Genomic DNA, 9,281 nt, shown 5'->3' on the forward strand with positions numbered 1-9,281 from the left:
ACGACGTAATAATAATTATTCTAAATTTGTAATATTTTAGTCAAAACGCTATATTAATAATGGAAAATATATCACTCAATATTTTGGTCAAATTGTTATAATATGCATATTAGATGAATATATTTAAACGAGTATATATGTTAAAAATCTATTACTATATACTAAAAGAGACACCAGGAATGACACGTGTCAATTCCTGGTGCGATTTTTTCCCGCCAAAAACCTTTTCCTGAAAAAAATATTTACTTTATTCTATTTTTGTTTTCTTTCCTTTTGTATAAATGTTTATAAATAGAAAAAATTATAGGACTATTAAATATGACATTATTAGACAATTTTGGTAATATTTAGTCAGATAGTCATATCAATAATAAAAAAACATTCTTACTCAATATTTTGTTCATATTAAGCATATCAAATATTTAATTTGATCAAATCATCATATTAAACATATAAAATATATAATATGTAATAGAGAAAAAATTGTATATTACTCCGTATATGATAAAATGAGTATGTTCGAGATTTATTAATTACGCAATAGATTTAAGGGATAAATATTCCAGTTAAAAAAATAGTCAATTAATAATTTTCAAATAACCGTGCATGCACGGGACCTAATCTAGTGTTATAACTATACAGTAGTTTGGAAAATATTTAGTTAAATATTTAGTGAAAAAAAATATCAAAATCCGAACGTGCACGGGATTTAATCTAGTAGAAGAACTAAAAACTAGTATTGGTATCTAACTGACACCCGATGTTCTAAAAATATAATCCTATTATCCAATAATACTTCATGTTTCTTTAATTGTTCTACCATAACTTTTGCACTAGTTGCACACACTACATTGACCATACTTTTACAAGCCCTTCTCGAAATAATCCAACCTTATTGAAAACCTTTTACACCTCGTTAAAATATAGTTTCGGATCCATGTACCATTTTCCATTTATATTTCATCAATTGTCATTGTGCTACTTTATCGTTTATTTTTTTATACAAATGAGCCACACGGGCAATAATAAATTACTAACAAGAGAGGGGATTTGAACCTGAAACCTATCGTATGGGACCTTATTTATCGTTTTTTGATTGAACTTCTTTTGATGTTTTCCAGTGATTCTACTCTTCTTCTCAATCCATGCTTTAAAATTTAGATGAACTTGACATTGCACTAGATCATTAAGAATTTTGGATTAAGACTAGACAATTCACACGTTAAAATGGAGTGTAAAGATCTCATAAATAACCTAAGTAACTTGCCCTACATTTGAGAATGGAAAGATAAAACAATTTATTTGGGTAAACATAGGGATATTATAGATATCCATATAGTTTTGAGTGTATTAACAAACTAACCCGGTTCATACTCGATGGGCAAGTGGTGATGAAAGAGTTATTTTTTTATTTTTCTTTTGATGAAAGTGATGAAAGAGTTCAGTTGGAAACTAATTGTGGTCAACCAGAAATATCATTTTTACCCCAAAAAAATATGCAGTCTTGTCCCTTCCTAGATAATCTCTTCCCTTTTATCATACATCACTGATTAATAATGCCATCAATATCATTAGTGCCTATATTATGCAGCCGTGGGTGATAACTGATACCGTGATACGAGAGTAAGACGTAAAAGAATTAAGAAATAACACAATCGTACTTGAAAAAACAGATGGTCATTACATATAACTTCAGCAGATGCTGAATTTAACTTAACAAGATCATGATCGACCTCTCAGAGGAATAATACAGAAGGATGGAATTTGATGAATGAGAAAGACGCATACTTTACACACTATTCATGGATACTGTCTAATCAGAGACCAATCCGTAATTACTGCAAAAACTAGGTCAAATAGTGGTGAAATCATTTGCAGATCCCAGTATCTACACTTCTACTGAAAGTTTCTAGTTCAATATGTTACCCAGGACCTGCAATAGAATAATGTAAAATATTACGGAGTAAAAATGAATGAATAAAGAAAGAAAAAAGGTGTCAATTCAGGTCTCAAATGAGTAAAGATTAATTTAGCTTACCGAACACAGTCCTACAAATATTTGATCAGTGCCAATACAACAAGGATGAGAACCACGATCAAGATAACTAGTAGACACAAGCTGGTGCAACCGCCCTTGGTGCGTTTATTGAACATGCCCAGTCTCCTTTGAATGCGCTGCTCCAAAAGCCATGAATAAAAGTTAAAATCCTTAACCGTCACAGAAAAATTAAACCCTCGATACATTAATCAATGATATGCAAACTGAAACGTAGAGTTGGACTAGATTAGGTCCCATGCATGCACGGATATTCTAAAATTAGATTTTGGCAGATTTTCAAAAGATTAATAAAGTTGTGATATACTTAATGATTTTACAAATATTATACTTTGAGAAAATTAAATTACAGCTGAAAATTTATAATGAAGACCAAATAAATAAATAGGGAATGATTTTTAGTTAATATACTGATATTTTTCCATAAAAAGGTATTGAAATAAATAAATGAATAAAAAGGGAAAAAAGAATCAGGATTGGTGGGCTTATATCCCCCAAATAGCAACAGTAGCTGGTATTGGAGGAGACTTTGTGCTGTAAAAGAAAAAATGAGGAGTGTTTATGCTCCTGCTCAGATGGGGCAGGGGACAAAGTACGTCATCGCTAAAGCCTGTGATGCTTTGCGGATGGAAAACCAGATATGTCACTGGGATAACTTTGTTTGGGAGAGACTTGCAGTCCCAAAACACAGGTTCATGGCTTGGTTGGCTGTCAAAGGTAGGCTAAAAACGAAAGATATTGCTCACTTATGGCATCGTGTCAGATAGTATATGCTTACTCTATCGTGCAGCAACTGAAACGCATGAGCATCTTTTTTCCAAATGCATTTACAGTAGGAAGTGTTGTGAAAAACTGCAGCAGTGGCTTGGTGTTTGGTCACAAATGTGTACTCTACAAAGTACAATTAGAGCTGCAAACAGATTAAAGAGTTTCACGAGAAGGACTTTTGTCATGGGAGCTGTGGCAATGATATACCAGATTTGGCAAGCACGGAACGAGATTCTTATGGCATAGCAGGTTGTGCCGTGTTGATATTTCTGTACAAATGGTTACAAGTGACATAAAACAAAGGTTTTTTGCTGGAAATCCAAAGAGAGTTAGTGTTTTAGATAGGGATTGGTTTGATAGCGTTACTATGTAATTGGTAGGAAATAGTTTTTTTTAGGCTGTTTTGTGAGGCCTATGTAGTTTAGAGAGTCCTTGTACTCTCTGTTCTATAGTGACATGTTTGCAAATGACCTAGAAATTCTATCTTACTTACCAAAAAAAAAAAGTTTTAGTGGGAAAAAAAAATCACCAAAAAGTGACATGTGTCATTCCTGGTGTTTTTAGTAGAAAGTAATAAATAGATTAATTAAGAAAACCCTAAGGACGAATAATGTTAAGTCACTCATATGCCCACCACTCATGATTTCAGAAAATTTCAGAAGGCAGGACTGGGGAGTGGGGACAATCTATCAACATTTGGAACATTTTACGGAGTACAAAAAAGGCTTATGTATGAGAAAGCCAATTCAAGGCCAATAACTCTAGATATAAAAACAGGATAATAAATTTAAGGAAATAACTTGGCAGTTGCTGCAAAAAAAAAAAAAAAACTTCTCTCAAGTACCTCATTTGCTCTTAAAAGTATTTTGTTCTCATTTTATATGCACGCACTACAAGCAGTCAGGTATCCGAAGCTTATTTAGATTCACCTTAACTTACCAAAACACAGTCCACAACCGTGTATAAAAGAGCGCAAAGCACATTACAACGATATGAGTCCTAGAGCTTAAGTGCAAAGCGCAAGGCGCGCGCTTCATCGAAGTGAAGCGCACTTTTTAAGAATTAAAGGTTTTTTTTTACTATTATGCATATATATCTTACTAAAGTAACCACAAATATATATAAACATTAGATTTGCTTCCAAAATATATTACTCTTTGTTTTAACAAAAATAAAGCATATAACATAGTGTTTATCCAGAAGCTAGGGCCGGCTGTTGGACTATTGTCTTCTTCTTTTCTTCTTTTTCCTTTTCTTTTGGACTCTTGGCCTACTTTCTATTGTTAAGGATTAATAGGGAGTGGTCCAAAATACAATAAAAACATATAAAAAAATCTTTCAACGTAAAGTAATAAAAAAGTAAAAGAATTTCAATGAAGCGCCAAAAAGCGCGCTTTTTGTGCTTTGCGAGCTTCATGCGCTTAAGCAAGCTTCGGCGCGCTTAATCACAAGGGATTTGCTTAGACCTAATTAAGCGTTTTTCCCTAGAGCTTCGCGCTTTAGAGCTTAAGCGCGCTTTTTTAAACACTGGTCCACAATAACAAAAGATTGCTTTTTACCAGTCATTTTATGAATACAGATCATAACAAATATTATAATGCCATAAGTAAAAGTGTGAAACAAACTCCCGCACTTTTAATTAGCATTGCAATCACTGTTTTGCAATGTTCAGACAAATAACTTTAGGCTCTACTTCACCGAAAGCAAATATAGAAGAGATGTCATGCAAAAAGGAAACAATTATAAAGTACAAAGACAAGAAAATAACCTGCAAGCCAGAATTTGTCGACTCCAAATGATCATCCAACGTATCCTACAATAAAAGGATTAAATTTTATAGAAGTTATAAATAGATGTTACTACCCCAAAGATTGGTTATAGGTAAACATTTATATGCAGTATACAAATCCCACAGAGAGTACAACAGAGAATTCACGGCTTCACGCCACCTAAAAAAAAAATACTGAGCGATATTGAAACATTACCAGTAGCCTAGTGTGAAGGGTAAGCTCTTCGTTGACTGCTAGTGCTATATGTTTTGTGCTTATTACAGTCTCCTCCAGCTTCTCAAGGCCTTCATCTTGTTCTGCTTAGGGAGCAAGCACGTCAGGGAGGAAATGAGGTGTGGTTGTATAAACAACAGGATTTAAAAAAAGTTCATAAAAGTTACTTCGTAATATATAAGCTTCTTTTTTCATACCTCTCATAATCTGACGTTGGAAGCCTACCATTCCCTGGTTGTCCATGTTAGATGCTCTCTTCACTACATCGTCTGACTTGATATCCGGACCTAGTAAGCGGTCCCTGTATGCAGCACTGTATGAGTTGAGAGTGTTCGCCATATGACTGACTTTGGATTTCAAAGTTGTCAGCAAGTCATTGCGCCTATTCACCTCTTTTGGTGTTCTGCACCAATGTGAGAGCATCAGCACACTCCGTCAGACTGTTGTTACTCATTGGAATTATTTATATCAAAATCACAATTTCATAACAAGTTGAAAGAAAGCAAAAGATCAAGGAGGTTACAGGTAAAACAGAGCAGAGCAAATCTTAAGAAGGTTCTGACTCTTAAGTCTCTAACAACAGAAAGATGACAAACCCCAACTAAAAATGTATTATTCCTATTTCTTTCCAACAACAGTTGTAGGCCCAGTAATACTACATCACATAAGACAAAAGATAATAAATAAAAAATAATACACCACCAAAAAGTGGGATAAAGAAAAGGGAAAATAGGACTACTAAATACACATAATTACATAAACCTCAAGTCCTCGAGCGAATAAAGAATTTACTAACATATATCTCATACTATGTACTTACGTAGTAATTAAAGTAAAAACAAGTCAACATCTGCTTCATGAGTTTGCATCTGGCATGCCTAAGATGATGGAGATCATTACTAGTTCCCTACATGCCTATGTAATATAGTACTTCCACAGTATTATGTCCCAGAGTTGTCATTGCATAGTATGTTTATCATTAATATAAATGGTAAAAGTTTCACCTAAGATCAAAGAAAAAGGTACACTCTAAATGGGATATATTATAAGAAATGATGGACTTGTAGTTCATAACTTCATATTCAAGACATAAAAAGTGGCTTATTCAAGCAGAGCAGGAATAAATCATATGAATCCAACCACAAAGAGCCATTGAAGAACTTTTATTGAGAAAAAATTACAAAAAAAACAAAAACAATTCATGAGCATGCTTCTCAGGATTATGAATACTGCCATACTGGTCCACGATAAGAGCATGTTACAGTTTAGCATTGCACTACACAAGTTCACATCCAAAAATTAATCAAATAACAGCTGCTTCAACTTTAAATACTTACATAGGCTGCATGCTTGGGAGCTTTGCTAAAAGTGACTCCAGATTTTCTATTTTAGTGTTCAATATGGTAATCTTTCTGCGTGTAGCAGAAAAATGACGTTGCGTTTGTGTACCAGTTGCTGGCAAAGTACTAGCTTCGGAGACCATGTTGTTTATGTCATCCGCAAGCTTTGATGCTTCATTATATTCCCGCATCCATGACTCGGAAAGAGATGCCATTCAGCTGACAATAATATAAAATAATTTCAAAGAGAAATTAACAACCCAACACCTGGGGAAAAAAATGAATCATATCAACAAAACTTGTACACTTCAAATTCCATGAGAACAAAAGACATCTCCCAATCTCATCCAGTTTACAGAAGCAGAAATCACACAAGAAATTATCACGATGATACAATATCAAGTAAGACATCCATAACAAAGATTCCAGCATCAAACTACAAGTATTCCAGCTTTATCAAATCAAACAAACCCATAGGCGAATTATAGAGATATTAAAAAATTCATAACACTGAACCCTGCCTGGTACGACGAACTAGCAGCAATTGGTCAGAAAATTAATCTTCTAAAACCCTAAATTATAACCCTAATCTCAAAAACGAAAAAGGGGTTTCTGATAATTTCCCCAATGAGGGACTTATAGCAATAATTTAACCCATACTCGTCAAATTTTCAACAATTGACGCAAAATCACATACAAAATTCCAATTTTCTGCAGTGGAGGTCGATAATTAGCAACCCTAACAAGAAATGAAAATCATAATTAAGCGCAAAATAGAACATTTACATGAAATTTGGTGATCAAATAATGAATTAAGCAAGAGAAATCAACAATTTGGAGCAATTATACAATTACATTACCTGAATTTGAAGTTTGAATGAGTGTTGGATGACTTTAGGGATCAAAATTTCGAGAATTACAGAAAAGTAGGAGAGAGAAAGCGAGGGCGTGTTTAGGAGGGTATAGAGGAAACAACGCAATTTCGTAAGGAGGAGAAGTAGTTGTTGGTCTAGGTTGTCGTCATGTGAAACTTTATTAATTGCATGATTACTTTGTTCTTGGTCGTACGTGGATATGTAAATTCAAATTAGGATTTGAAATAGGTTTTGGATTCAAATTTGGGATGGATTACTTTTTATAAAAAAAATACTATCTAAAAAAGGAATTCTAGAAAAAATAAATTGATTTTATCACTTAAAAGTTCGAAAATTTATTTTTTACCACCTAAAAATTAAAACTTGTTTTTACCACCTAAAAATGGAAAATAGATAAAACTATTATGTGAGTGAGCACAATAGCAGTAATATTTCTGATATTTTCTTTTCTTCACAATTTCATGTACTTCGTATTTAACTTCCTTCTCTTGCCATGCTTCCTCATTTTCCATGAATTCACATAATTTTTCCTCCCACTAATTCACAAAATTGACAAAATTCAAAGGCAATAAAGAGAAGAGGGTTCCCTCAAAAAAAAAAAAAAAAAAGAAGAGGGTGAAGGATTAAAGAAAATCATAAAGGGAGTGTAAATAAAAATGAAGGCATATTGAGTTAGTGGGCTCCACATAACGGTTTTATCTATTTTTTCATTTTAGAAGGTAAACAATAAGTTTTAATTTATTTTTAGGTGGTAAAATACAATTTTTAGTTTTCTAGGTGGTAAAAGACAATTTTTTTATTTCTATAGGTGGTAAAAAATAATTTATCATTCTAGAAATATGGCATTATTTAACACAATATAGTTATTCAAATCGTCCACATTTAAAAAGTGAAACTAGTTATTGCCACGGCCCACGGGCGATGCCCTAGTGATTATGGCATACAAGGAAGAAAGGAAAACAAGCATGCACTTGGGACGCATTCAACAAGGAAAAGACGAGTCTTTGCGAAGCTATGTTAAGCGCTTCAATCTGGAAGTAGGAAAGATCCCAGATATGCCCGATGGCGTCTCTTTTGATAATTTTATCAGATGACTGAAGAAGGGATCATTCAAGTTTGACTTGGTTAAGAAAAGTGTGCGAACGATGGCTGAAGTCTTGGACGAGGCCGAAGCCTTTATTCATGCAACAGAGATATGCAGTGCGTCCAAGGATGGAAAGGCTGGAGAGGCAACAGACTCCTCGGGGAAGAAAGAGAAGATAGACAGGAAAGTCCCACGAGTAAATGGTACTTGGGCTCTTTCGAAAGAGCATGATACCAATTCTCCCGGGAAAAAGAGAGGACGTCCGCAAGAGAGAGAATATTTCAAATACAATACAGACCTTCTCACAATCCTAGTGGACGTCGGGACCAGGTTTGGCCTTGAACGACCCTTTCCCATGAAATCTCCTGCTGAGAGTCGAGATCCTAAGCTGTATTGCCAGTTCCACGAAGATATAGGTGTAGACACCTAATTTGTGTCTCCCCTTTGGGATGATGACGATACCATTATCCTTATTAGGTGATTGGAATAACTCGAGGCGGAAATCTCAATTGCTAAGAATACTTCCAAAATTCAAGATCCAAAATCCAACCCCCGAGACCGTTCCCCTTTCGGTTCTCGGTACAAAATACAACTTTCCAAATCCAATTTCAAAATCCAAGTACAATCTCATCTAGTAGACCATCCCATTGGTTTTACTAGGCCTTTTCCACTCAAAATCATATAAGGCAAGTCAAATTCGGGCGCCGACCCATAAAACCGAGCATACCGGGCCCCGTCCCGTAAAACCGGAATTCAAAACCCGAGAAAGGCTTGTTTTTAGACGCTAAATGATGCCTTAACCTCCAAGAAAATACAAAACGCCAAACCTAGTACTATTCGTACAACAAGTACAACACTACAAGACGAAACAAGGACGGAGCCCGCGTCCTTGCTTTGGCGGCATTCAAGCCACGTCAGCAGCGCACTGCGCTGGTCCAGCTCCCTACGCTGGCGTGTGCTGGCGCCTTGCACCCATTCCCTGTAACACCCCGACAATTCTCTCTTTTCTAAAATAATCTTTTAATATAAAACGTAGAGAATTATCAAGGCATTATCGCCCGTGTGAAAACGTAACGGCTTATTCAGAATTTTGCAGCGGAAAACATAAAACTAACTTTAGGTTTATAAATAATCGATTACAGGTTTAATCCCAAA

The 9,281-nt window shown here is 34.8% G+C and overlaps 1 protein-coding gene across 2 annotated transcripts; it reads right to left on the reverse strand.

Moving 5' to 3' along the window:
- Nucleotides 1-1,639: 1,639 nt before the first annotated feature.
- On the reverse strand, nucleotides 1,640-7,185 carry LOC110792603 (syntaxin-52). 2 transcript variants are annotated; one of them, XM_021997427.2, is made up of 7 exons: nucleotides 7,028-7,185; nucleotides 6,165-6,386; nucleotides 5,025-5,230; nucleotides 4,810-4,910; nucleotides 4,593-4,637; nucleotides 2,039-2,175; nucleotides 1,640-1,933 (listed from the first exon to the last, which is right to left on the reverse strand). In XM_021997427.2, exons 2-6 carry the CDS (start codon nucleotides 6,380-6,382, stop codon nucleotides 2,050-2,052), a joined length of 696 nt encoding a protein of 231 aa, XP_021853119.2. In that variant the 5' UTR covers nucleotides 6,383-6,386; nucleotides 7,028-7,185; the 3' UTR covers nucleotides 1,640-1,933; nucleotides 2,039-2,049. The 2 variants fall into 2 exon arrangements, with proteins under 2 accessions (XP_021853119.2, XP_021853118.2); XM_021997426.2 differs by having other exon boundaries at nucleotides 6,165-6,434; nucleotides 7,028-7,184.
- Nucleotides 7,186-9,281: the final 2,096 nt, after the last annotated feature.

This window comes from Spinacia oleracea, chromosome 1, assembly GCF_020520425.1.
Source record: "Spinacia oleracea cultivar Varoflay chromosome 1, BTI_SOV_V1, whole genome shotgun sequence".
NCBI lineage: Eukaryota > Viridiplantae > Streptophyta > Magnoliopsida > Caryophyllales > Amaranthaceae > Spinacia > Spinacia oleracea.